The sequence below is a fragment of the Pseudozyma flocculosa genome, assembly GCF_000417875.1.
Source record: "Pseudozyma flocculosa PF-1 unplaced genomic scaffold scaffold00008, whole genome shotgun sequence".
Classification (NCBI taxonomy): Eukaryota; Fungi; Basidiomycota; class Ustilaginomycetes; order Ustilaginales; family Ustilaginaceae; genus Pseudozyma; species Pseudozyma flocculosa.
Genome location: NW_006920876.1, coordinates 783,722 through 809,814, shown reverse-complemented (window position 1 = coordinate 809,814; position 26,093 = coordinate 783,722). Strand labels below are relative to the sequence as shown.

The following is a 26,093-nucleotide window of genomic DNA, read 5'->3' as shown; positions in this document are numbered from 1 at the left end:
CCCGGCCCAAGTAGACGCCGCGGTTGCTTCCCCTTTTAGTAGCAGCCGCCCGTCCCCTCATCTGACCGCCCTATCCATTCGCCCACCTCTGATCTCCTCTCCCCCTTCCGTCCTACCTTTCTCCCTCCATCACCCTGTCATCCCGTGTCTCGTCCATTGCGGTCGGTCCCTTGTCATTCGTTCAATCATCATCCGCCCTTCCGTTGCTCCCTTCGTCAACGTCGCTTCTGCCCTCCTTCTCTCCACTCCCCTCGACTATCGCCTCTGCCCCTCTTTCTGTGCCACCAAACGATCCTTGGTCCTCTAGCTGAAGCTCAAAGGCATCCTCACACTCTCTTGCTCCGGTCTCTCTCTCTGTCCTGCGGTCCTCGACATCGTCACCGTCCACCTCACCGATACATTCTTTCCACCGCCCCGGTCTCGTCTTTGATTCCTATCCTCCTCCTCATCCATCCCTCCTCACCAACCCCGCCCAATCACCATGCGCTTCACCCTCCTCTCCGCCGCCATCGCCGCCGCCATTGGGTGCGCCACGCTGGCCCCGTCGCACGCGGCGCCCGTCGCACCGGACTCGTACAGCATCCGCGTCAAGAACCTGTACCCGGAGGACACCGTCTACGACCGCACGCGCAACCTCTTCTACCAGTCCAACCTCTGGAAAGGCCGCATCTCGGTGTGGAACCCGGCCAACTCGGACCACTACAACCTCCTCATCCCCGGCGTCTCGTCGTCGGGCGACGGCGCCCAGCAGATGGCCGGCCTCTCGATCGACACGCGCTCCAACGCCAAGCGCCTCTACGGCGTCGCAAAGGACTCGGCCGCCTTCCGCTTCGGCCCGGACCAGAGCAAGACTGGGCCCTGCTCCTTCCACGCCTTTGACCTGCCCGCCACCGCCGCCTCGACGCCCGTGTGGAGCGTCTACTTTGACGCCGTCCAGCGCCAGTTTGAGGCCAGCACGGGCACGCGCCCCTTTGGGCCCGTCGACTCGGCCCAGGACTCGCAGGGCAACTCGTACGTCGTCTTTGCCCTCGGCATCCCCGCCATCGCCAAGGTCTCGCCCGACGGCAAGAACGTAGAGGCCTGGTTCGCCGAGGCCTCCAACGGAAGCCAGCGTCCCGGCTACACGGGCGTCGCCTTTGACTCGAGGACCAACCGCCTGGTCGCCTACGGCGGTCCGCGCCCCATTACGTCGTTTGACCTCTCGCAGCCCACGGCCACGGCCACCCCCGTCGCCCTCAGCGGCGCCTCGTTTGGCTCCCTCGACGGCACCGAGAAGCTCACTTTCGTCTCGAGCGGCGGCAAGTCGATCCTTGTCGGCGCAAAGGCGCCCAGCGTCTACGCTTTCACCTCGACCGACGGCTGGAAGTCGGCCAGCGTCAAGAGCTTCACCCGCCCCGAGTTCCAGACCAACTCGCTCACCGTCGTCACCGAGGCGCGCCTCGGCGGCGTCAACGGCATCTACGGCGGCGGCGCCTACTTTGCCGAGGGCGCAAAGGGCGGCAGGATCGACAACTGGCTCTACAAGATCCCCAACTCGATCCTCGCCTAGGCCGTGGTGCGGCGGCCCCCGCCTGGGCCCTTGGGTCGATGTCGACGTCGATCTCGAACTCAACGGCTGGACGACATGGTTCGCGGCGCGCTGGAAAAGCGCAGCCCGGCCTTCCGGCTTCTCGCCTCCCTCCGGCTTCTCCAGACCTGCTCCTCGTCCCCCCCGACCTTGTCGCGACCATCTCCCTGTTCCCCCTTGCCCCCTCTCCCCGCGACAGACTGAAACCGTGGGCGACAGACAACCCCGCTCTCCTACCCACGAGCTGTACCTGCCCCCTCGCTCCGCTCCGGTCCAGTCCAGTCTTGCTCTTCCGTAGATCCGATTACAGGACAATCCGTAACTCGAAGATTGCTCGCTTTGCCGCCCTTTTGCAGCTGCTTTCTGCTTGACGGCTGGCAGTGCGACGAGATCGGAAAGGGCGCTTGCGCAGTCTGGGCGGGTCAAGGCATGTGCAAAGGGGTAGACGAGCCTCAAACTCGACCGGACTCTACAACACACTCGAATGCAAGGGACGGCAAGGGGCGGAGGGCAGGAACGGAGAGGGCAGGGAACGGAACCTGACTTGCTTGGAGAATGCTCCCGGGATGTGTATAAGAAGGATTGGCTAGCGTACAGTACAGATGCGTGCGTGCGTGTGTGAGAGAGAGAGAGAGCGCGTGTGTAGCGTGGCGTGTGTGTGTATGGGCGGGGAGGGGATGGGAGTCGGGGATGATGATGACAACAGCGACTACGACGGCCGTGGAACGCGGGATGGGTCAAGGGGACGGCGGGCAGTATGCAGAAAGGCTTTTCCCATCGTCGTCGAGCCAACCGAGGCGTGTGCCTAGGACGAGAGGCTTGGCGAGAGAGGGGGAAAGACCTGGAGTGGTGGCGGCACCCTTTGAAAGATCCGCTCGAGTATGTGCCCAAAAGAAGAGGATGGAAAGAGAGGGGAAGAGAGAGGACGGGACGGAAGGAGAAAGATGTAGAGTAGAGAAAGAGGAGAGGTAGGAGAGGAGAGGAGAGGAGAGGAAAGAGGGACAGGAGAACTGCGTTCGGTATGCGAGTATATCACCGATGGCACATGGTCGAGGTCCGGGAAAACACGGCGAGAGGCGGGAGAGGCGGGCAGGCCGAGGCATTGTGGAAGCAGGGGAGCGTAGGTGGGGAAGCACTGGGAGTCGGAGAGAGACCGGGCCCGTCAAGAGGCGGCCCGGCAGATGGTGACGGCGGTAGCGGCATGGGAGTACCGTTTCCGATGTTGCGTCGGGTTCCCGTGTCGGGCAGTGTCGTTTATCTGATAGCCCGTGACATGATGAGAAGGGGGAACGGGCGCCAGTGTGCCGTCTCGGGACGGGTCGGGACGGGTCGGTAGGTCGAGCGCCGAGCATCGAGCGTCGAGCGTCGGGGACGCGTGTGTCTTGAGAGGCTCTTTGGTGCGGATGCCGCGGCGCCAAAAAGGAGGTAAAAGGTTGCCTCGGCCGATGCAGCATCGCCGAAGAGGCGGTTCTCGAGAGAGCCGGTTGGCGGTGCCGGCAGGAAGGCGAGCCTCGACCTTGCCATCGGTGTGCGCAAAGGAACGGGGAGAAAGTGTCGTCGAGGCGAAAGGATCGGTGTCGCCGGCGGCGGGATCGGTCCAAGATATTAGAGGTCGCACGAGGCCCGCGTCGTCGCGGCTCGGCAAAGAAGGCGGGTCGCAGTCGACGGGACAGAGAGCGGTGCGCTAACGTGTATAACGCACTCTTAGGCTCCGGCGCCGTCGCTGCTACTCCTCCTCCTCTGCTATATCGTCGGCAGCCGAGGCCTTGGAGCTCCGGTCTCCGTGGCGCAGCCTACCGCCGCGGTCGTGGAGCGACGAACCGGCCTGGTCCTTGTCCCACTCCAGGAGCATCTTCATGCCGACGTCCGGCTCGAGCTCGGTGCCATCTCGAGAGACTTTGACCAAGCGGTTGTCGCGCCAGGGGTTGCGTAGCTTTCGTACGCGGTAAAACGAGAGCGGCTCTGTCTTGACCCATTCGACCTTGAACGGCTTGCCCCACGAATCCGACGACGAGGCGCGCGGTGGGTTCGACGGGTCGGACCCGCCTTGCTGCGCGCCCTTTGCATCTCCGGCTCTCGCAGACGAGCCGGCCGCGGCGGTGACGCCGGATCCATCGGAAGCGGCGTTGAGCTGATCCTCGAGCATGTTGGCCTTGCCGCGGGACTCGCGCTCGTCGAGTCGAAGGTTGTGGATCACCGCCCGCAGCGCCACCTGCTCCGCGAATCGCGACTCGGCCGACGACCAGGATGCAGAGTCGCTCGGTGCGAGGCTGACGCTCTGGTCATCGTTCGGCGCCTGCGGCGACAGGCTGCCAGCCATGTCGACCCTGCGGATGCCTTGATCGTCCGGCTCCGTCTGGCGATGCGGGAATGGGGGACGAGCGAGTGGCAGAGGCATGTCGTCGGTCGTGGCCGTACCCTTTTCCCTGCCGTGATCCGAGTGACGGTCCCCGGCGTCCGGCGCGTCCGCGACGGAAGCATCGGCAACGGTGTTCGGCTTGGTGGTCGAGGGCCACGTCTGAGACTGCGTGGGGTTCAGGGCCGTCATGTTTCTCGGCGTCAGGAGACCGTCCTCGTCGCTGCCCAGCCCGAGTCCCTTGTGCTCCTCTTCCTGCGCGGGTGTGAGGGGGAGGGGAGAGCTGATGGGGGGTGCCAGCTCCCTAGACTGTTGCTGAGGCGATGCGTGTAGGTCTCGCCTCGGGCCGAGGTCCAAATTGCCGTCAGCCGCAGAACAAATGACGGCGGGCCTGCTGACCGTGTCGATGGCGGGAGCTGGGGCGAGAGCATCAGAGGGGGCCCCGTCCTGGCTCAGCGAGGATGGCGTCGCAACCACGTCGACAGGTGTGGCGCCAGAGGACGTTGTGCTGTCCAGCCCGTTGGCGGCCTCTTTGGGATTTGGCGTGCGTGTGTGGATCGGGCCGGCCATCTTGGCGTAGCCGAAGAACTCGCCGCTCTCGTTGACGCTGAAGATCAGGTAGACGTTTTCGCTGTTCCGGAAAGCCTGGTCGAGCACGGCCTCGTTGTGAGGCTGAGTCGCCCACAAGCCTGTCTCGACGGAGCGCTCCAGGTCGTCGCGGCGCAGGCTCTTGAGGATGAAGAAGCGATTGCGGAATGCCGGGTGGCGGAACAGCGACGAAGTGGTCGAGGCGAACGAGAGGGAGCCGCTCGAGCTGTACGAGCTACTCGAGTTCTCAAGGGGCGACGCGCCGGTCCGATCCGACGCCGAGGACACGGAAGGCGGCGGTGGCGATAGCGTGGCGTTGGATGAAGGTGTTGTGTTCGCCTTGGCCCTCGCCGAATCGCTCCTATTGGACGGCGACTGCTCCTTCTGCGAGGGCGGCTGTGGCTGTAACTGTGGCTGCTGATGTGGCTGCTGTTGCTGCTGTTGCTGCTGTTGCTGCTGTTGCTGCTGCTGCTGCTGCTTCTTCTTTTTCTCGGCCTCGCGCTGTTGGTGCAGCCAGGTGACGTGGACGCCTCGACCTCGCTGTCCGAGCACGCCCGCCTGCGCTTCGTCATCCTTCTTGCGGACTCGGCAGACGAGCTTAGGGCACCTCGGGTCCTGGGGTCGCAGGGATCTGCCCTGGAAGTAGGCAGCAGCCCTTTCGAGATGCCTCGCCGTGGCGTAGTTGATAAAGGCGCAGTTGGACCGCGAGATGATAAAAACCGAGAGTACCCCGTGGGCATCGACGTTGGGGTCCAAAACAGGCTCGGGCGCTCCCAATGTCGAGCTCTCTTGCCCACCTGCGCCCGCAGCCGACTGATTCGAAGCGCGGGTAGAGTCGACGGGTTCACTGCGTGATGCGGCCGCATGCCCGTCGTCGCCGAAAAAGTCGTGGTCCGGCGGGAGTTGCGAGAAAAGGCTCCAGAGCTCCTCGACGGTTGCATCGTGGGGCACATTGCCGCACCAGAGCACAAAGTCGGAACGCGGACCCTGCTGAGGATGGTAGTGCGGCCTCAGGCCGCGCCCCGGTACCTTGGCCTCTGCCGCCACGTCCACCGCGTGCGCCTCGGCGTTGCCGACGGGTGGCACCGTCGTCGTAGCGCTATGACCGAGCATGTCCGCAGCGGCGTGAACGCCCAACGGCGCGTGCGCGGTGCCGTTCGATGAGCCGTCAGCCGAGCCGTCAGCGAGGCTGGCGGGCAGAGACGCGTTGGCAGTAGATCCGGCCGACGACGGAGGCCGAGCGGGCAGCGCTCCGGGCCCGGTGCGAGGCGAGGTGATGCCTCCGAGCAGCGGCGGCGGATGCGCATGCGGTCCAGCGTGCCTTTGCCTTTGACCTGGAGGATGGCGACCGCCCGTAGGGGCGTGGCTACTTGGGTTGGTGCCTGGATTGATGGCAGGCATCCAGGGCCCCGGTGGCCCCGCCTGAGGGTGCTGTGGTTGATGCTGCTGTTGCGGGAAATGGTTCGGCCCGCCTTGCTGCCAGCCAGGTCTACCGGCCACGTACACAGAGCCGTAGGACTGGGGCGCATAGTGCGTCGTGCCGTACGAGTAGGTGCGTCCGTACGCTGGACTACCCGACGGCACGGCGTAGGTCGAGACCGGGCCCTGCAGCACGACGGGGCCATCGTTGGGGCCGTGCGGCGGCTGGTGGAACGGCGCGGCGGAGCCGGCAGCGCCCTGCGAGTAGTAGGGGGCGTAGTGGGTATACTGGATCATCGGAGCGAGGCAGAAGCCGTCCGACAGGGACGAGTCAATCACCTCGATTCCTACCCAAGGCGGCCACAAGACTTCCGGAGGTGCACCAAAGAGGGGTAGACTTACCGGTGCGGCGTGATGGTACTGCGGCCCGTAGGCGCTGCCAGCGACCGAGGCAGACAGCTCGCCGATCGAGCTGGAGCTGAGTGAATTGCTCCGCGAGGTCTCTGGACGAGAGCTGTCGGCATCGCTGCCGCTACCGCTGCGACTTGCACCCGCGGAGTCGATCTGACCGCCGGCATTCGTGTACGTGCCAGGGGACTCGGAGTAGGTGCGCATTCCCGGTCCGTAGCTGACATGGGAAGAACTCGGGGCGCTGACGGGTGCGGCCGGATGGGCGTGCGTGTAATACTGCCCGCCGTAGGTCACAAAGGATGCCGAGGGTTGCCCCGGGAGCACGTGCTGTTGCGGCTGGTGATGCGGCTGGTGGAGGGACTGCGGGTGATGGTGGAGGAGGTGGTGAGGTGGGCGCGAGTGGTGCTGTTGCTGCTGTTGCTGCTGGTGCGGGCGTGAATGGCCAGGATGGTGGGGGTGTAGTGCCGCGGTCGGGGGGGGCTGGTAGGCCGTGGGCTGCGAGACGTACGCATATTCGGACGCCGGACCGTGCACGACGACCGGTGGGCCGGGGGTCGTCGAACGCGGGCGGACCGGGCTCGACGCCGTCAGGTCTTGGCCTGCCATTGAGTGCGGCTGACTGTGGTGCGGTGGTGGACGCATGTCGAAAGGCGGATTGGCCGGGATGTAGGATGACGGATGCGGAGGCAGAACGACAATGTGCGGAGACGAGACTTGCGAGAGTCCTGGATGCGGCGGGCGCCATGGCACAACGACGGGAGGTCGAGCGCCGTGCATGTCAGCTTGGGCCCAATCGTGATACGGCGCAACGGCATCTTGCGGCGTCGAGACGCGGCTCGGCACAGCTGGATGGGTGCTGCAGCCGGCAGCAACACGTCGGCACTTGCCCGGCCCCTTGCTATCGTGGCCAGGAAGTCGCCGCATGCGCAGGGGCTAGAAGAAACACTTACCAGGATGTTGATTGATGACGCCGCCAGGATAGTGACTGCTGTCGAGCGTGTGGGCGCTCGAGTTGGACGAGGTGCGGGTGTGTGCGCCCTCGCAGGGAAGCAACGCGCCCTTTCCTGCCGCCGACTTTGGCCTGGCACGCCCGCGATGTCGAGCGTGGCCGTGAGCGGAAGTCGAGGAGGAGGCTGCGGGGCCGTCGCCTATTGACCGCGCGGCTCGGGAATGGGAACTGGTGCGGCGGAGAGAAGGTGAACCATGAAAGTGACGCGGCGAGGTCCCGGTCGACGACGGGGGGACCTGTTGCTGGGTGCGTTTGGCGGCGGCTGGGTTTGACGACGAGGCTGCCGGATCCATCGAATTCCGATAAGGAAATCGTCCGAAGGGTGGGGTTGCGGCCTGCAAGCGACTGCTTTTGAAGGACGTTGGGACGGAGGTTGGGGCGCAGCGGGCAGAGAGGCGGTGCTGGCGAGGGGTTCCAAGGTGAGAGGATGCGAGGTGCGACGTGGTATCGATTGGATGAAGCACGGTCGATCAAGGATGGATGGTACGAGGTGTGGCTGCTGCCTGCTTGAGAATGGTCAAGGTCGGACAGAGAGGTGGGTCCGGTGGCGAGCTGGCGAGGGGCGTAATGGTGGACGCTAGCTTTGGAGAAGAGGGGCTACAGTACGGCTGATAGATGTGGGTGCCGAGAGATAGGATGGTGATGTACCAGTGGGAAGATATGGCGAGGGAAAGCGAGGGTGGGTAGCGGTAGCAAGGCGAGGCAGGTGAGCCTGGAGTCGAAGGCAGGGCGCTGGGCCGAGGGCTGCCGGGTGGATTGGATGAAGGTGTGGCAGGCGGTCAGGTCGGTATCGGTTGATACCGGTGCCGGATTGAAGTGCACGGTTTGGTGGTGACGAGGCCGGTCAGGGCAAGTTGAGGTTTGGATTAAGGCCGGGATGAGAGAGGGTGGAGCGAGGCCTAGAAGAGGCGGTAGAGGCCAGAGTGCCGGGTCGGAGAGGCGCGGAGATGAGGTTGGAGATGAAGGTGGTGACGATGACGAGGAGAGCAGGTCGATGACAGCCAGAAAGGAGGCCAGCAGTGTCGGGGACAAGAGTGTCCATAGGGAGAGGGGGAGAGGGGGAGGGAGGAGAAGAAAGGAGGTAGAAGGAAGGCGGTCGGAAGGCGGAGGGCCCGTTTGCCACAGCGCTTCTGCGGCCCCGGAGAGAGAGGGAGGGAGAGAGAGGTGGCAAACACGCGCACGGCCAGCAGGCCACGCCAGGCCACGCCAGGCCACGCCAGGCCACGCCAGGCTGCCAACGGGAAAAAAAAACCCAAAAATGCACACACAAGGTGGCGAGCGGTACGGTGTGGGTGGGTGGGTGCGTGCGTTTGTCGCTCTGTCCAGAAGCCAGGGCCAGGCCAGGCCCAGGCCAGGCGGGCGGGCCAACCGGTGAGGATGCCAGCGCTGGGCCTGCCTGCCCACTCGCAGCCCCGGTGGCGCGGGAGAGGGCGTGGGGACAGAAGCTTAGGCTAGGCAGGCGACCCGGCCAAGAACAAGGGCCGCCCCGCGTGTGGTTGCCAGGCCGCCTCTTTCTTGCTCGGGTGCTGCTTCTCTTTGGTTCTGCTCTGTTCGGACGAGAGCGCTGAAACCGTACGTGCAGTCTCGAGCAGGCGAAAACGGGCATCACGGTGCAGCCTGCCTGCCCCTGCCTGGCTGGCATCAACGGCCCGAGAAACCGGCCGCCGTTGCATCATGCTGGCCGAAAACAGAAGCCAGCGCCAGCCTGCAGCCGGGCGTGATCACAGAGAATCGGGTAGCTTCGCCATCCTGGTTCTCCCCCTGGCCACCCCCTCCGTCTCTGCCCTCGTCGGAAGGTGCCCGGTGGCGATGGCCAGCCTGCTGGTCGTCGTCGTCGCTGTCGTGGCACGAACCCGGATCCGCGCACACCGAGCCCGATGGATCCCGACAGGCAGATCCGTCGTGGCTCGATCAATCGATCGCCAGCTCGGTCACGGCGACGGGGTTCCAAAATCGCCTGCGCAAGGGTGGCGTGCGTACCGCTCCGCTCTGGGCCAGGCCGCCGTGGTAGGTACCGGTACAGCCGCGCGCCTCTCTGTTCAGCAGCAGCAGCGGTCGCCTGGTCACCGGTACGCAAACACGTACCGTACACTACAGTACCGTGCCGCACCAATTCGCATGCAGCAGCGGGCAGGCCAGCAGGCCCGCAGTCCGGGCCACGCAGAATGATGCGGATAGGAGGGAGCGAGACTGCTCGCGATTCTTGATGCTGGTTCGTCGCGGCGCAAACGAACACTCATGTATGTACAGAGGGGGAGAGGCAAATCGTACCGTCAGTCGGATCAACAGTCGGATCAACGTAGCGTAGCGGGCGGTCAAGGGCGGCATCGCAGGCCAGACTCGGCCCAAACGTCGCGCACCATCTCGGTGACATTCAGTGGCCACGAGCCTCAACGGCGGGAACCAGGTGCCCTCGCAGCTCAAACAAGACTCGCTCGCACGCACGCAGCATGAACCCATGCCAGGGCCCCAAGCTGGACCCCTGATCATATGGGCGTGGCTTGCCTGTCGAAGGCCAACCGAGCGAACCCAGCTCGTCGAAGTACCGTCGACCGTCTACATACTGCGCCGGCCGGCCTCGGTCCAACGACATCGATGGGGGCCTCGACCCCAACGCAGGGACGGGACCATGACACACATGATGGTTCTCTCGCCTTGGCGTTTCTGATGAATCAGTCGCCGACGCCAACGTGTTGCCGAGCGATGATCCCAGATAGAGCCCTGCCTGGCCTGGCCTGGTCTGGACCAAAGGAGCGCGAGAGCGGCCTCTGGTGCGCTTTTCTCCGTCGACATGGCGCCGCGCGCCATCATGTTTCGCCGCGCCGCCGTCCTGGAATTGCCCGCAGCCGCCCCAGTAACATACGTGCTCTCTCCAACCTCCTCTCCTCGTAGCCGTTCCGTTCCGAGTTCGCAAGCATGCCGGCCATCCCGGCTCGTCGTGGCCAGGACAAAGCGATCAGCGGTAGTCCCTAGTGCCAGGCACCGGTGTCGCGCGACGAAAACGAACTCTAGGTGCGGTAGGCAGGCGGCGGGATGCTGCCGCCCCTCCCTTGAACACGGTCATCCGTGGAGCCTTGTTACTCTCGGCGAGGTTCGCAAGAGCCAGAACCTGCTCGGCGATTCAACCGCCGCCTCTCTGTGCAGACGACGAAGTGTCCCGAACGGCTTGACAACAAAGCCCCAAAAGTGACCGAGGCCAGCATGCCACTTCAGTATTGGGCGGTCGATCCTACATTATATTTCAAGACGATCCATTTCGCTGCCAGGAGATAGGTACCTGTCGTCTCATAGGTCGAAACAGGTACGGTGACCATACGGTATGTATCAAGCGGGGACCACTCGTCAAGAGTCGGCTCAGTGGACGAGTCCACACCATGCTCGTCAAGGACCGGCCTCTTTCTGTACGTACAGGGCGCCTCCCCCACTCCGACCAAACGAGAAGTTTAAGATTAAGATTGCCCACCGCGGTTGGCCGTGGGGTTCTGAGAGCCTAAAAACCAGGTCCTCGGTCCAGCGACCGGCCTCTTCTCCATTGTCCGGCAGGTAGGGTGAGTCCGTCCTACAGTATGCGGTACGACGTCCCGTCCCGTGCGTCCGATGGAGTGCAGAAAGCTTACCCAACCACCTGCCATTGTCTCCCATTTCATCCCGAGGGGTGAGTGCGGTACGGTGTGTACATGTACGTACTCGTGTACATACGGAGAGGACAACAAAGAGAGAGGGAGAGACGGAACAAGCCGAGCGGGTCCAAACGCACATGGCATGCCCCTCCACGCCTCGCTCCTCGGCGACATCTTCGGCGAAAGGCGGACCGGACAGACGGACAAAAGGCCCAGACCGAGAGAATACTGTAATTTAGAACTCGTTTCGTGCTCGTCGTCGTCGTCGTCGTTGGTGGCTGCCGCGGGCTCACCATCACCTTCTTCTACCCAACCACAAGCGACCGCCGAACCGTGCCGGTAGAACCGGGTGTCGTCGTTACCCGGCTGCCGTCATCACCGTCCTCGTCGTCAAAGGAATTCGATGTTGACGGAGATGAAGACGAGCACGACTCCGCGCTCCCCCCCCCTCCCACGTCGGGTCCGAGCTTGGCGGTAGACGACTGCTGATCCACCCGGTCGGGCGGTCGAAAGCGGACGAGCATAGGGTACTGACGGCAAAGAGTCGCCTCCGGACAGAAGCACACAAGGCAAAGACGGCGATGGATGGCGAAAAAGAGCGTGCGTGTGCGTTTCATCCCTCCTTGTTTCAAACAAGGTGCAGGTGCGAGGATGGGAGAAGGGAAGGCCAGGGCAGAGAAAGATGCGAGCAGGCAGAGACGGGAAACGCGATCGAGATGGAAAGACTACAGAGTGTGCCTGCCAGACTCGAGATGCTGGCACCGCAGGGACCGGGTGCTGCAGAGTCGGCGGCTGAATGGTTGGGCGGCGGCGGCGGCGGCGAAGGAGCAGACAACAGCATCGAGAGCCGGGTGCTGAGGGCGAGTGGGTGGTCACCGTTGCTGATGCTGCTCCTTCGACGACGACCGTGCGGAGATGAAGCGAAGGCTATGCGAATGAAGCGACGAAAGGCTGGACGAGGTTGGTATGCACTCGGACGGGACGGGGCCCGACGTATAGAGGGGATGGTGGGGCGGGTTCATCGAGACGGCAAGGGGGCGGCAGTGGCTGCACTGCTTCACTCCCTCCTCTTGGTCACCTTCTCCATCCTCTTGGACGCGCCGGGAACGCCGGGGACGGGGACGGGGAGGAGCTTGGTGAGCTGCTCGGCGGCCTCCTTTGCCTGCGGGCCGGCGCCGGGCAGGACCTCAAAGGCGGGGAGGACCATGTTGCGCTTCTCGGGGCGGGCGCCGTAGAGGTTCTTGGTGAAGGCGTTGCCGGCGGCGGTGGCAGTGTGGCTCAGCTTGAGGCCCGAGTCGCGCACCGAGTCGCCCAGCCCGAGGCCGGCCTTGGTCAGCTCGTCGGTCGTCTCGTCGCGCTTGGCCGGGGCGGCGGCGGGCGCGGCAGGCAGCTTGGGCAGCTTGGGCGCCATGGCCGAGGCCTTGGACGTGGCGTCCTGGATCATCTTTGTCACTCCCGTCTTCTCAACCATCTGGGGCACGCCGGCCATGTTGCTGACCATCTGCGCCGTCTTGACGCCCATCTGGGCGGCTCCGACGTAGCCGCCGACCTTGCCGAGGGCGATGGGCGCGGCGAGCTTGACGGCCTCGGCGGGGACCTTCTGCAGGCCGCTCAGGTCCGTGTTCTTGAGGTCGGTGGCGTCGACCGAGCCCCGCTTGCGGTGGTGGTGGACGGCGTCGTGGTAAAAGGCGCGCTTGGCGAGCTTGGGCGCGGCGGGCACCTTGGACGCGTCGGCGATCCGGCTCTGGGTCTGGTCGAGGGCCTGCTTGGCCACGGCGTCGGCGCCGGCCTCGTGGGCCACCTCGGCGGCCAGCTTGTAGCCGGCGCCCGCCATCTTGAGCTGCGGGCTGACGGGCGCCAGGGCGATGGGCGTGGCCATCTTGACGGCCTGCTCGGCCGTGGGCTCGAGCGACTCGACCGAGAGGTCGTTTGTGCTAAAGTCGCGCTGCTTGAGGCCCGAGGCGAGGCTGTCCATGAGGAACTGCGGGGCCGGCTTGTTGTCGAGGTTGAGGTCGAGGCCCGTGTCGCGCTGCTGCATGCCGGCCGTCTTTTCCTGGAGCATCTTTGTGAGGTCGGCGGCGTTGGTGGGAACAATCTTGCCCAGCACCGAGAGGCCGGCCTCCTCGCGCTTGACGGGCGCGGGCGGCGCGGCGGGATGAGTGGCGGCGTCCTTGACCATCTTGGTCAGGCTGGCCGGGTCGGTGGGCAGGTCGACGTCCTCGCCGAACACGTTGAGGCCCTTGAGCAGCGTCCCCTTGGCCTGGCGCTTCATCGGGACGGCCTTGGAGAGGGTGTCGGTGAGCGTCTGTGCGTTGAGGCTGTCGGTGACGGTCTGCGGGTTGAGCGAGTCGAGGCCCTGGATGCCGTCGAGGCTGAGCGGGTTCTGCGCCTGCGCCGCCGACTGTTGGGCCAGGAGGGCCAGCGCCGCGGCCAGGACAAACTGCGACCGAATGAGCTGCATCTTTGGTGGGGGAAGGGGGCAGAGAAGTAAAGACAGACGAGGGAGCGAGTGACGGTGTCGGACCGGGCCAGGGGGGAGGGGAGGGACAGGTGGAAGGATGGGATGTTGAAGATGGGACCTCTTCGTCGGCTGGTCAAGCAGCTCGAGGTATTTATTGGGGCGACCTGGTCCATGAGGTCGACAGGCACGGCGCCGGCCTGGGACGAGCAAAACAAGGGGTCGCATCAGCGTCGCAATCGGCCCTAACCCCCCCCCCCCCCCCCCCCCTCGTTGCTCTTGCCCTGCTCTCTGTTCTGGCGTGCCTTGCTTGCGCATCACCCCTTGGGTGCTGGGCCGCCGGCAAGGGCAGGTTTGGCGCGGGAAGCAGGAGCCATGACTGCGGACGCCCCGCCAGAGGTGGAAATGCTAGGGACGCGCGTCGGGTTTTGCCGCCTCTCGACGGCGACCGGGCCGTGCTCTGTCGCGGATGGCCATGGCGGTCGGCTGTCGATGTGTGCAGCAGGAGGCGTCTCGGTAGATTTCATCTGTTGCAGACAGGGGTGACGAGAGCGTATCGAGATTGAGGGGGCACGACCAGCAAGCCAAGCCAAGGCAGGCCAAGGGCGAGATGTCTTCTGGCGCAGGATGCGAGCTGTGAGCTGGTGCGATCGACGGAGCGCAGGAGCGGCGTCGGTGGGCGAGCTTTGACGCGGGAATGTCGGCGGGGCAGGCGAGGGAGGTACTTCACCGGTGGGGCAGGTCGTTGCAGAGCGCGTAGCTCCTGGCCTGGCCTGGTCTGGCCTAGTCGGGGCCACCCTTGCTTGCCGTCGTCGAGGGCGCTTGGATGATGGCGCGGGCGAGGGCTGGAAGGAGGCGGACGACGGGAGGAGAGGCCAAGCGAGCGGGTACGGCCGTACGCCTGCTGGCCGTCACATGCCAGCAGGCGAGGCGTGCGATGCAAAGCCGGGGCCATGCCCGTGCCCGCAGCTTCGGGCGATGAGCAGACGGCGTGCTTGGTGACGCTGCTTGGTCGCCCGTCGTCGGCCGCGGCTATGCGTAGCGCTGTTCGGATGTGTATGTACGTGCGGCGTGTGGCCTGCTTGGCTACCGTAGCAGGCGGCTGCAAGCACGGCTCTATCTGATCTGCGCCTCGCCATCTGCCACGCCGTGCCATGCCAGGCCATGCCATGTATGCCGATCCCGGGGCCTGGGAGCCGACTCGAGGGTGCGTGCGCCTGTAGGATGCCGAGAATAGCAGCTGCTTGACAGCGCAGCCGAGCGTGCGCAGACGAGCGCCACGCCGCGACTCTTCTCTCTCTCTTCTCCGGCCTCGTACATACGCGGTAGCCTCGGCCCCACACCCCGGCGACTTTATGGCCAGGCCTGTGAGCGCCGATCATGTCCACGAGCGCCCTCGAAACCGTCGGCATCGTTCGGACGCGGCCTCATCATCCTCGACGCTGTTTTCGCCGTGCGGTCTTGTCGTTGAAGAGAAAGGATGAGGAAAGCGACATCGAGAGGGGGCGGTGCGGATGGGCGCACGCTGACGATTGGCTCGATGGATGGGCTGCGTCGACAGGAGAGAAGAGAGGATTATTGTGTCAGGGAGCGAGAGCAGGACAAGAGTCAAAAGATGGGCTAGGGCAAGGGGCCGCGGAACGCGAGGAGCGAGGAGCGCGGAGCGAGGAGCGAGGGTCGAGGCTCGCGCCTTGCAGGCACAGGAGAGGCCCGCCTGCCCGCTCTGGCCCCGCAGGCGGCGAGCTCAATATTCTGGCTGCGCCCCCGCAAGGCCATCCCCAGAGCACGGCTCAGCATCCACGCACGCACGCACGCACGCACGGGTACTTTTCCTTCACCCGTCCAGCACCCACCTTGATGTGCGTGTGATGAAGATCCTTCTTCTTTTCTTTGCGAAGGACTGGCAGACCATCCCGCCCACCTCTGTCACAGGCTATCTTTGTACGTGTGCATGATGCGCGAGGTCGCAGCAGGCGAGGCGAGGTCAGGCAGGTACCGCTGCTCGGGAGAAGGAGGAAAACGTGGCGAGGAGCGGTCGCCATCGTCGTCGTCGCTGTCATCGGCGGGCGGAAGCAGGTTGCTGCTGGTGGTGGTGCTGGTCGTTGTTGGCGTTGGTATAGGTGTGGGTGTTGGTGTCGGCGGGGCTGGTGTACGGTGGGGCGGGGCTGCAGGCGGTTCTCGTGCGGGAGAAAGGGGCGGCGCGGGAGGGGAGAGCGAGGGCCAAAGCGCCAGGGCGCCAGGGCGTACCAGGTGGAGGCTGAGCCGTGCTTATGTCACGCTCTGCCTGGCGAGGCGTCGAGAAGTTCTGACTTGAGCATCAGCCTCGTCCTCGGCCCCCTTTGCACCACCATCCCTCCCGCTAAGCTCAACGTCCGCCTTTGCTTCCGGGCCATCGTCCCACCTCGGCATCCACCGCGATCATGGCCTCACTACGCACAGCGCTGCGGCCATTGACCGCCGAGCTCAGCGCCGCCTTCGCAGCCCCCGCCTCCGCCTCTGCCTCGTCGTCCAGCACAATCTCCTCGACCCGCCACGCCTACGCCTGCCAGCGTCCCCTCACCACCGCTGCCGGCCGCACCGTCTCTCACACGCCGCCGCAGCCATTGCCATCGTCTTTGCCAGCTTCCCGCCGGCCCTTTTCCTCGTCCCGCCCGTCGAGGAACTCGGACACGTACCAAGACACGCCCTCGGGCTACTCGAAGCCGCAGTCGTCCAAGTCCAGCAGACCCTGGTACCGCTCCCCCACCACCCTCGTCCTCGGCTTCATCCCGATATTCACATTCGGCCTCGGATACTGGCAGATCAAGCGGCTCAAGTGGAAGGTCAACCTCATCGAGGAGCTCGAGGACAAGCTGAGAAAGGAACCCCTCCACCTACCGCGCAACATCAAGTGAGTGCCCACCCGTCTTGGCTTGCGTTGTCGATGTCGCATCGCCGAATCGTTTGCTTGACTGCTCCCCTTGCGCCGCTATCCATGCTCCCGTCAGCCTCGATGTGCTTCCCGAATTCGACTTCCGCCTAGTCACGCTTCGCGGCACCTTTGACCACTCCCGGACAATGTTCCTCGGCCCGCGGGTGCGCGACGGTGTCCTCGGCTTCCACGTCGTCTGCCCCATGGCCCGCGCAGAGGGCGGCGGCATGGTGCTCGTCAACCGCGGCTTCGTCTCGGAGAAGAACATCATCGGTACCGGCGCGGACCGCAGGCTGAAGGACGAGGCCATGGTGAGTCCGCTCGCACGCCCGCCCTGTGCGGACCCGTCCTCCTGTACTCGCTACTGACGCCGTCCGTCTTGTCTGTCCGTTGATCCGCCCATCCGTCCGTCCGCCTCCATCGCCGCCCCCGCCCCAGCCTCGAGGCGAGGTCGAGTTTGTCGCGCTGCTGCCGCGCATCTATCCGCCCAACACGTTTACGCCCGCCAGCGATCCAAAGACCAACTCGTGGTACCACGCCGATCCAAAGGAGATGGCAGAATGGGCGTCGGCGCAGGTTGGTGCGTCCGCGCTGTCGCTCGAGTCCAAGCAGCGCAACGATGCGCTGGAGGACCACCATACGCCGAGCGCCGGCGTGGCCGAGAGCGTCAAGGGCATGCTCGGTGTCGGCGGCTCGTCGTCGCGAGAGTCGCAGAGGGTGCTGCCCGTCTTGCTCGAAGAGGTGTTTGGTGAGTCGCGGCATTGCGTGGAGCGCTCAAGTGGTAGCCAGACATAAACTGCTCACCTCGATGCGCTCGTCCAATATTTTCTCTGATAACCTTGGCCTGGCCGGCTGTGATAGACGGCAATGTGGGAGAGGCGTCTGCGAGAGTGGCGCAGGGCGTCCCCGTCGGACGGGCAGCGACGATTGAGCTGCGCAACCAGCATGCCGTCTACGCCGCAACATGGTGAGTAGCGTGGCCGCCCGTCTCTTGCGGTCGGCGCTGGAGGTGCCGATGGGAACGAGTCAGACACGAGCTGACCCAACTCCGAGGTCCGGTCGCGGGTCGACCTCTGCGCAACAGGTTCTCGCTGTCGGCGTGCACGGCCGTCATGTTTGGACTGCTGGTCCGAAGGGGTCGCTGAGGTGTCTGTCGATCGATCGCTGTGGCGAGCGCGCCGCCTCGTCGCAATGTCAAGCGTTGGTTGGTGGTATGGCAGCCATGGTCGGTCCCGTGCGCCGATCCGAACAGCCTCGCCGTTGGTCCGTGCCGCGGTTGTGGTGTTGGCTCCCGACGATGCTCGGGAGAACAATCAGCGGGCGTGGTAGGATCAGGGAAAGAGGATCTGCGGTCGGTATAGACTGTACTGGCAGATTGACGTGGTGGTGCCAGCACCGGTTGCCGTAGGACGACGCCAGCTGGGCAGTCGCAGCAGCGTGGGCCGTGCTATTTGCTCGCTGGCCCCGTCTGCGGAAGCTGAGCATGGAGGGGAGCGTGGTAGTGCAGTGCAGCGCCACCCGCACCGCCATCGTGTAGCACACCACGCACAGCGCTGCCGAGCACAGCATGGCCTAGGCAGGCAGGGGTAAGGCAGCACAGCCCTGCCTGATTCCAAGCCATCGAATCGGGCCGAAAGTCGGTGGGTGGCTTCCACCGCAGCCGGGTCGATCCGACCCCGCCACTTGCCCAGCGATGGCGTCGAGATTGACGATGTCGATGCAGCAGCCGCAGTCGTAGCAGCAGGTCGTGGAAGCACGTTCCAAGAGTGGCATTCCATCAACTACCTTGCTAGGCGGCGCAGGCCGTCGGAGATCGTGTTGTTTGGTGCGGAGGTGCAAGCGCGTTCACCGTACACAGCGAGCGAGCGAGCCTTCGCCGCCCCGCTCCGCTCCGCTGAGCAGCGGAGGGATGACGTCAGTGTCAGGTCACGTCAGTCCGGCGATGTTATGGGAGGCATGGCATGGCACGGCACGGCATGGCATGGCATGTCGCATTCTTCCTCCATCCAGAGCCATCCTCGTTATGCCCTTCTCCATCCTCGCCCCATCAGCGCACCGCCTGGCAAAGAGGAAGCTGCAACCACGCGAAATGAGGCGGAACGAAGCGAGGGCAGGGAGGGAAGCGATGCAAGATGCGCCAAGCCCAGATAGATGTACACGCCGCCCGGCTCGGCCTGGCCTGGCCTGCCGCGCCTGGCCCGACGCACCCAACGGCATTTCGGGTCGGCCCGACACCCTACCCTTAGCTTGGTTAGCTTCCCAGATGCGGTGCGGCGAGACCAGCCACCGTTGCTGCAACTTCCGTCGGCCTAACGGAACTAACACCGCCATCGACGCATCAGCAGCATCGACCTGATCGGCCTGCCTCTTTCCCTGACGACAGGCGAATGGTGCCGGAGTCGAGTAAGTGGCTTCGTCTTCCGCTCCGCCGCATTGCAAGACGCTCGAAGGGCGCGCACGTCACGCTCTCTTGCTCGCTCTCTTGCTCGCTCGCTCGCTCTGTCTGCCGCCGCCGCCGCCTCGGATGATACCGATTGCCACTCTGCGCTACCGGTATGCGTGCCCTGCCAAGCTTCGAGAACCAGCCGAAACAGAGTTTTAGACGTGGAAGGAGGTAGGGAGCCCCAGCTCGAACCCTCGCGGGTCGCGCCTCGAGCCGCCCAGAGAGGCTCGCCTCGCCTCGCCTAGCCTGGCCAACCGTACCGAGGCGGTGCAGGCATCTTCTACGGTGACCACCTGACGTCGCCCTGCCTGGCCCCTGCCCTGCCATGGCCTACTAAAGAGAGAGGGTTCCGGCCCGGTCCTCTTGGCATCCAGTCCCCCCCTGCTATCCATCTTCGACACCTCGTCCTCGTCCTCGCTCTCACCTCTTTCGACCTGGCCACACACCCCACACTATTACGCCACGATGAAGTTCGCAAAGGCTACCCTGGTCGCTCAGGCCGTTGTCCTCGTTGCCCTCACCAACCCGGCCAACGGACAGTGTGAGTGCATATGGGCCGAGGCCGAGGAGGAGCCATCCATCCCGCGGTGCAGGTCGGGGAGCAGCCTCCCCGGAGCTCGACGAGCTGGCACACGATGTCGAGATTTCTTCCGCTAGATGTAGGCAGGGTGGAACGACGATCCGAACAGCTGCTGATCCAGTCTCGTATCACCCCCTTTCGCACCCCAACGCAGTCCTCAGCGATGTGACGAGCGTGTTCGGAGACATTACCAGCGGAGCAGCCAGTATGTACAGCCGCCAGGTGGATTCATCCGCCTTCACATGGCGACAACGACAGACAGACCCGCTGACCTCGCTCTCCAACCACACACACACACCCTCATTTCAACCTCGCACCAACGCAACGCAACGCAACGCAACGCAACGCAACGCAACGCAACGCAACGCAACGCAACGCAACGCAACGCAACGCAACGCAACGCAACGCAACCACAGGCGTCGGCACCGTCGTCGCCTCGGGAGCCACCTCGGTGTTTGGGGATGCCACCTCGGGCGCGGCAGGAGCGTTTACGACGGCCACGTCGGCCGTCGGCGGCGCCTTTTCCACGGCCACCTCGGGAGCGGCCGGCGCGGCGTCGACCGTGACTTCGGGCGCCGGCGGTGCCCTTTCCACGGCCACGTCCGGTGCCGGCGGTGCCGTTTCCTCGGCCACCTCGGGCGCCGCTGGGGCCGCCTCGAGCGTCTCGTCGGCCGCCAACCCCAACGCCGCCGTCAGCATCGGAAACGGCGCCTACACCGCCCTCTGGACCGCTGGCGCCGCCGTCTTCGGTACCGCCGTCGCCGGTCTCGTCATTCTCTAGACACGCCCGTCTCTCCCTCCCCCACGTCTCTGGTCCACTACGATCGATACCAAGGTCGACCCTCCCGCACTCGTACGACCTCTTCTTGGACGGAAATTGCATGCACACGCTCCCATGAACTGCTGTTTCCATCCGTCTGTCTGTCTGTCTGTCTGTCTATGCCCAGTGGCGGCGGCAGCGGCGTCTAGAGAGTCTTGGTCTTCTTGGCGGCGTCTAGAGAGTCTTGGTCTTCTTCTTGTTGTCGTCGCCCTCCTTCTTGGCGGTGCCGGCGCCGGCGAGCGAGTAACCGACGGTGCCGACGAGGACGGTGGTGGCGCCGATCCAGAGGCCTGGGTTGGCGTTGCCGCGGCCGATGAGCATGACTGAGATAAAGAGGCTGAGGGCCTTGCGCACGACGAGGACGAGGGTGACGGTGAGGGAGCTGACTTTGGACGTGAGCTTGTTGACGCCGTTGATGCAGAGCAGCTGGGTGAGGACATTGAGCAGCAGCGGCAGGTAGAAGGACGGGATCCACAGGCCCGCTCCCGGCCCCGGTCCGCGCGCCGTCTTGAAGGGTATCAGGGTGGACAGGTCAAAGCTGCGTGGCTTCAGCGACGACGACGACGACGAGGGCGAGAGGAAGCGTCCGAGTCGCGCCGAAGCCGTCGCCGAAGAGGGTGCGGGACCGAGGCCGATCCACCACGACGGCGTCTGGTTGGCCAGGCGCACCTCGCGGGCGAGCTTGTCGCGGCGCAGCAGGAAGATGGGCAGGCTGAGGAGGTGCGAGTAGAAGAGCGACTCGCGCCAGTTTGAGGTGCCGTAGACGCGGAACGTCTTTTCCTGCCACAGGCCCATGAGGCCCGTCAGGATGAGGGCGAGGAGCAGCAGCAGCACGCCCTGCACGTAGCTGCCCGCCTCGGCTGCATCGCCGCTAGAGGAGGGCGAGGCCGGCGACGACGACGACGACGACGACGACGACGACGAGTAGAGGGTGGATGAAATGACTCCGGCCGTGACCAGCAGGACCGAAGCGACTTGGAGTGGCGTGTACCTGCAGGCGGTGCGAGAGGAAGCGGGGTGGGGGGGATTCAGTCAAGCTAGCTCGTGGTGCCGACACCGACAACGACGCCGTTCCGGCTCACCGCCTCTTTTGGACCAGGTAACCGAGGATCATGTTGATGACGAGGCCGCCGCTGCGAAAGACGATGTGGACGGGCATGGGGATGTTGCAGGCGAACGCCATGTTGTTGAGGAGCGACGTGGAAAAGTAGAGGGCCACCTGTACGATCCAGCGGGGCAGGGGCACGGCGCGCGGGCGGAGGCGGGGCCACCACGAGCCGGGCGGGACGTGTAGGTGGCGCGGGAGGCAGAAGAGGGTGGTGGTGGCGAACTGGGCAAAGGTGATGAGTGTGCCGCTCTGGGGCAGCTGGTTGGTCGACAGCTCGAGCGCCCAGGCGTTGCTGTGCGGTGAGCAAGGGCGAGCGGGGTGTGAGGGAAGGTCGCAAGTGTCAGTGTCGGCAAGTCGGACGGTCGGTCGAGCTGGCGGCGATGGCGATGGCGATGGCGATGGCGGGGCGCTGCGATGCACACTGACCTGCAGCATCCGCCAAAGATGAGAGAGAGGATCATGATCCATTCGGAAGCGGTGGTCTGCACGACGGCGCCGACGATAGCGTTGCGGGCGAGCTTGTTGCTGTCCTCTTGGGTCCTCGAGGACGGCAACGGCGAGGCGTGTCCATTTGCATTTGCGGGAGGGCGAGGAAGGCGTGGAGCGGGGGGCGGCGGTGCGTGCGTCTGACGCGACCGTGGTATTGTTGAGCGGCCCGCCATGGTCGAGCGCGCCGGGAGGGGTGAGAGGGAGCGGCAGAGGGAGAGGCTGAAGGTGAAGGTGAGGGAGAGGGAGAGGATGAGGGAGAGGGTCGAGGGACAAGGAGAGGCGCGAAGAAGGTCGCAGCTGCGTCTGAGCGTCGCCCCGGCGCGGGTGCACACGACCAAAGAGCAACAAGCGAGCAGGCGCCTCGCCCCCATTCCCCCACACCGAAATTGTGGAGACGCCGAGCTTGGCCGCTGCTTCTTCTTCGCTCGCAACCAACACCACCACCACCGCCCACCGCCCACCGCCCACCGCCCGGGATGGCATCGACGAGCAGCACCGCCTACCTGCTGCCCCTGCCCGACATCCACCCTGCACGCGATACAGGAAGCAAGATCCGCACCGTCGGACACGTCGTCGCCCTCTACGGCCGCAGCCACACCCACAGCCACAGCCACAGTGACGACCCCAACGAGGGCGCGACGGAAGCGATCCTGACCTACGGCGGCGCCTCTTTACGCGTCGACCTCTCGCTCTGCATCGACGGGGCGGGGGATGGCGATCAACGAGGTGGATGGCGCAACTACCGGCAACAGCAGCAGCAGCAGCGGCATGCTGCATCCTCGGGCGGGGGGAGGGTGTACCCGCCCAATCTAAAGGCAAGAGTCATGTGCATCGGCTACCTTGAACAGGCACCGGTGAGTGTCGCCCTCGTCGTCGTTGGTCGTCGCTTGTTCTTCTTGCTCATCCCCCGCTTGTCCTCCCGGATATCGCGACATGGCACATGGAAACGACGATCAAGTCCACGACGGTCGAGCAGCCCTCTCGAGACTGGGAGGATACGGCGCACCTGGCGCAGCGCGCACCCGCACCGCACCCGGACCACGTGCTGCGTGCGCTCCTCATCCGGGAACTCGAACACGACTTCGACATCGACCTCTGGGCACACGCTGCCCGGTTGCGCTCGCAGTTTGAGTGGAAGCGCTCCACCACCGCCAGCATCAGCGTCAGCGTCGACGCGGTGAAGCAGCAGCAGCAGCAGCAGCAGCCGTTGAGTCGCGACCCTCGACTCGGCTCCACAGAGGCCGTCGAGCGCCAACCCGGTCAGATTCCAGGGCACAAGGAGACCGTCGAAGTCATCGAACTCTCCGATTGACCCAAGGTCCGGTCCTCTTCCTCCATCGAGCGACCTGCAGAGCATAACGACACCCGCACCTCTCTCCACCCCACACGATACCCATACACATTCGCACACGCAGCCTGTCCGTCATCGCCATCAGCAGCGACACCAGCATCGACAGCAACAGAAGCGTCAATGAGCATTACCGCTCGCCGTCACTTTTTGCCCTTGACGCCGCTCTCGGCATAGATGCGCCGCACAAAGCGCTTCCACAGCTTCTTGTCCACCACCAGCCGCCGCGCCAGGTCCATCATGCTATCCACCGTGATGGCCGGTAGCGAGTAGTCGGTAAACTTGCGCAGCGCCTTGGGCGGCTTCCACTTTCGCACCCGCGTCAGGGATCCACCCGCGTCGCCTGCGCCCTCGCCCTCGTCGACGTCGTCGTCTTCTTGCCCTTCTGTCGACGTTGCTAGCGCCGACGGGTGCACGCCGAGACGGTCCAGCTCCAACTCGAGCAGGTGTCGAGGAACCGGGACCGGACCCAGCTCTGACCCGGCACCCGCGCCGCCGCCGCCGCCGCCGCCGCGTGGCCGCACGATTTCCTGCCACAGCGTCGAGGGCGTGTAGGTCGTGTACTCGAGGCGGAAGTCGACCTCGACCTTTTCCGCCTCGTGCCGGCGTCGTCGTCGTTGCCGCCGCCGCTCCTCCTCGTCCTCGTGACCGTCGTGTTTGCCTCCGCCACCGCTGCCGCCCTTGAGCGGCTGCACCGTCGACGTCGAGTTGGCGGTGCCGTCGAGGATCCGCTCGACGTGCTCGTTCTGCTCGTCGATGTCCATGACCCACTGGCTGTAGCCCAGCAGGCTGAGGTACGTGTTGCGCCGCGACGGAGAGTCGGGCGACACGTGCCGCGGCCGCTCCTTGCCGTGGCGCTTCTTCTTCTTCTTTTTGCCGTGCTTCTTCTTGTGCTTGCCGTCCCTGTCCGGCAGTGGCCGGTGGTGCCGCCGCGAGGCGATGTCGATGCCGTCGTCGTCCTCCTCGTCCTCCTCGTCCTCGTCGTCCTCCCCCTCGGCGCCAGTCTGGACATCGCCGTCCTCGGCCGCGTCGATACGCGCCGCATCAGCGACGCTACCGTCGTACCGCTCCGCCTCGGTCGTGTTGTACGTCCACACCCGGAACGAAGGGTAGTAGGTGGGGATGATACTAGGCGCGGTGAAAAAGAACGAGTAGTAGTCGTCGTTGGTCCTCGCCTTGCCCGGCAGCGACGAGTAGTCCTGGCGCAGGTCGGCCGGCAATCCATCGTCGCCCATGATCGTCGCACCGCCGTCGTCGTCGCCGTCGTCGCCCATGATCGTCGCATCGCCGTCGTCGTCGTCGTCAATGATGCCGCCGCTAGCAAGAGAAGACGGGGCGACGGCGTCGCCCATGCCCGTCTCTTCCGCCTCCGCCGCGCCGGCCGCGTACAGAGCCTCCTGGTCCTCCTGGACAAAGAATGCGTCGGTGTTCATGTGGCCAAAGTGCTGGCCGACGACCGTGTCCTGGTATCGCAGCACAATGTCGGTGTAGCGGCGGTAGCAGCGCGGAAAGTAGTTGCCCGCCGTGGGGGGCACGTGGCCGAGGATGTGGGCCTGCATCTTTCGGCGGCGGAGCAGGTCGAGCTGCACCTCGAGCCAGTCGAGCTGGGCGGTGCCCGGATCGACGTCGCTATCGCCGCCCCCGCCGCCGCCGCCGCCGCCGCGACCATGGCGACCTCGGTTGGTCTTTGCGCAGCCGTCGACTGCCTTGTTGCTGTCGTAAAAGTAGAGGGTGTTCAGGCTCATGGCGGCGAGGCGGTTGGGGAGGAGCTCCTTGACATAGTAGCCGCCCTGCTCGAATGTGTGGAACTCGTACTCGGGGATGTGGTCGGCCCAGATGCGCACAAACTCCTTTGTTATCCGGTTGGGACCGGGGAAGAGGATGTTGTGCGGGAAGATGTCGTTGTTGCCCAGCGAGGGGACGACGGGCACGCCGGGAAAGGCCGACTGGATCTGGTCGAGCGTCCAGCGGTTGAGGTCAAAGATTTCCGCCAGGGTGCGCGGCACCTTGTCGTCGATGTCGTGGCGCGCCGAGTCGCCGGTCCAGAGGATGAAGTCGAATCCTTGGCCGGCGGTACTGCCGTTGCCGCGCGGGGGCCCGTCGTCGATGGAGGAGGTGGACCCCGCCTGTGGATGCGCGGGCAGCCAGTTTTGCGAGATCCACTTGAGCGACGAGGTGACGAGCCGGGGGGGCGAGTCGCAGTCGCTGACGCCGGTGCCCCACCAGCCTGCGCGCCACCTGCCGTCCTTTTTCTTCTTTTTCGGCTTGTTGTGGTGGCAGCCGGAGCTGACCGCGGATCCGTGCTTGTAGAACGTGTCCGGGTGCAGGTCGGTGATGTGCAGGAAGCGGCCGTACGGCGACGGCGATGACGACGACGACGACGACAGTGCAGGGGCAGATGGTGGGTCTGGGGGCTGCTGCCATGGTACCTGACTCGCTGCGAAGGTGGCTGGCAGCGGCGCCAGCAGCAGGAGCAGCACCGCCGCTGCCGCTGTCGCCGTCGCCGTTGTTGTCGTGGCCGGCGCGACCATGGCCGAGTGTGGGTCGATCTGTCGATGGCAGTGGTGGCTGTTACGCTTGCATTCCGCGAGAGGATGAGATCCGAGCTGGCGATGAGTAATGGTGGCTGGTGATGGCAACGGCGGAGATGGTGGAGGTGGTCGTCGTCGTCGTCGTGGTCGTCGTCGTCGCCGTTGACCTTGTGGATGGCGTCTTGCCGTGCTTGGCGCAAAGGCCTGTCCTCTGTGCCCGGCCGCCGATGTGGAGAGCACGTGTGGGCCCGCGGGAGGCAGCCAATCGACATCGCAACCGCAACTTCGCCGGTCAGCGAAAGACCGTCATCGGACAGCCAGGCCAGGCCAGGTCAGATCGAGAGAGAGGCTCGCTCCGCCGATCCGCTGGCATCGGGTCAGCCCGATGCAGCCGCATCGTCGCCGCGCCCCCTGTGCTCATCTGGCACCTGGTAG

General features: G+C 65.1%; 8 protein-coding genes across 8 annotated transcripts; 3 read left to right on the top strand and 5 right to left on the bottom strand.

Annotated features, from left to right (window-relative positions):
- Positions 1–481: 481 nt before the first annotated feature.
- PFL1_02935 (uncharacterized protein) lies at positions 482–1,549 on the top strand (the record flags this gene model as incomplete). Its single annotated transcript, XM_007880447.1, has 1 exon — positions 482–1,549. One exon carries the CDS (start codon positions 482–484, stop codon positions 1,547–1,549), a length of 1,068 nt encoding a protein of 355 aa, XP_007878638.1.
- Positions 1,550–3,293: 1,744 nt separating this feature from the next.
- PFL1_02934 (uncharacterized protein) lies at positions 3,294–7,643 on the bottom strand (the record flags this gene model as incomplete). Its single annotated transcript, XM_007880446.1, has 3 exons — positions 3,294–6,218; positions 6,333–7,066; positions 7,292–7,643. The coding sequence occupies 3 exons, from the start codon at positions 7,641–7,643 to the stop codon at positions 3,294–3,296; spliced, it is 4,011 nt and encodes a 1,336-aa protein (XP_007878637.1).
- A 4,384-nt stretch (positions 7,644–12,027) lies between these two features.
- On the bottom strand, positions 12,028–13,431 carry PFL1_02933 (uncharacterized protein; the record flags this gene model as incomplete). Its single annotated transcript, XM_007880445.1, has 1 exon — positions 12,028–13,431. One exon carries the CDS (start codon positions 13,429–13,431, stop codon positions 12,028–12,030), a length of 1,404 nt encoding a protein of 467 aa, XP_007878636.1.
- A 520-nt stretch (positions 13,432–13,951) lies between these two features.
- Positions 13,952–14,599, bottom strand: PFL1_02932 (uncharacterized protein; the record flags this gene model as incomplete). The annotated part of the gene is made up of 1 exon (XM_007880444.1): positions 13,952–14,599. The coding sequence occupies one exon, from the start codon at positions 14,597–14,599 to the stop codon at positions 13,952–13,954; it is 648 nt and encodes a 215-aa protein (XP_007878635.1).
- A 1,249-nt stretch (positions 14,600–15,848) lies between these two features.
- PFL1_02931 (uncharacterized protein) lies at positions 15,849–17,484 on the top strand (the record flags this gene model as incomplete). Its single annotated transcript, XM_007880443.1, has 5 exons — positions 15,849–16,318; positions 16,416–16,650; positions 16,778–17,087; positions 17,201–17,306; positions 17,424–17,484. The coding sequence occupies 5 exons, from the start codon at positions 15,849–15,851 to the stop codon at positions 17,482–17,484; spliced, it is 1,182 nt and encodes a 393-aa protein (XP_007878634.1).
- A 2,872-nt stretch (positions 17,485–20,356) lies between these two features.
- Positions 20,357–21,952, bottom strand: PFL1_02930 (uncharacterized protein; the record flags this gene model as incomplete). The annotated part of the gene is made up of 3 exons (XM_007880442.1): positions 20,357–21,173; positions 21,265–21,582; positions 21,717–21,952. 3 exons carry the CDS (start codon positions 21,950–21,952, stop codon positions 20,357–20,359), a joined length of 1,371 nt encoding a protein of 456 aa, XP_007878633.1.
- Positions 21,953–22,255: 303 nt separating this feature from the next.
- On the top strand, positions 22,256–23,091 carry PFL1_02929 (uncharacterized protein; the record flags this gene model as incomplete). The annotated part of the gene is made up of 2 exons (XM_007880441.1): positions 22,256–22,633; positions 22,738–23,091. 2 exons carry the CDS (start codon positions 22,256–22,258, stop codon positions 23,089–23,091), a joined length of 732 nt encoding a protein of 243 aa, XP_007878632.1.
- A 179-nt stretch (positions 23,092–23,270) lies between these two features.
- On the bottom strand, positions 23,271–25,658 carry PFL1_02928 (uncharacterized protein; the record flags this gene model as incomplete). The annotated part of the gene is made up of 1 exon (XM_007880440.1): positions 23,271–25,658. The coding sequence occupies one exon, from the start codon at positions 25,656–25,658 to the stop codon at positions 23,271–23,273; it is 2,388 nt and encodes a 795-aa protein (XP_007878631.1).
- Positions 25,659–26,093: the final 435 nt, after the last annotated feature.